Below are 429 nucleotides of genomic sequence, written 5' to 3' on the forward strand. Positions count from 1 at the left end.
CGCTCTTCCGATCTTATATATATATAGATAGATAGATATATACATACATATATGAATGATACTTGCCTTGGCATCGCGACAGCTGTCCACTCCATTCTCCGTCCGACATGCAGCGACGCTCTGCTGATCCAACAAGCTTATATCCTTCTGGGCATGAGAAACGCAAAACTGTATTGTACGTTTCACCTGATCCAGTAATAAAGCCATTTAATGGTGGTCCAAGTTTCTCACAACGTATTGCTGAAAAGAAAATATATTTTACAGTCTATTGTTTTGATTTATGTTAATGTAGTAAAGGGGTCAGCTACAGAAAAAATATAATTTTATTCCACATATATTTGGTCCCTTGATATATAGAAGACGATTACGGTAAGTGATATTTAATTTGTTAGTCATTGTGTATATCTCTCTCTCTCTCTCTCTCTCTCT

At 36.1% G+C, this 429-nt stretch overlaps 1 protein-coding gene across 6 annotated transcripts in view; it reads right to left on the reverse strand.

The window, feature by feature from the left end:
• LOC106881627 (protein lev-9) overlaps nt 1-429 on the reverse strand; it is a 421,933-nt gene that overhangs the window by 135,099 nt on the left and 286,405 nt on the right. For all 6 annotated transcript variants that reach the window (XM_052969987.1, XM_052969993.1, XM_052969992.1 and 3 more), the window contains one exon: nt 67-240. In XM_052969987.1, the coding sequence (XP_052825947.1) occupies nt 67-240 (174 nt within the window). The remainder of the gene's footprint in view (nt 1-66; nt 241-429) is intronic.

Source organism: Octopus bimaculoides, chromosome 8 (assembly GCF_001194135.2).
Source record: "Octopus bimaculoides isolate UCB-OBI-ISO-001 chromosome 8, ASM119413v2, whole genome shotgun sequence".
Classification (NCBI taxonomy): domain Eukaryota; kingdom Metazoa; phylum Mollusca; class Cephalopoda; order Octopoda; family Octopodidae; genus Octopus; species Octopus bimaculoides.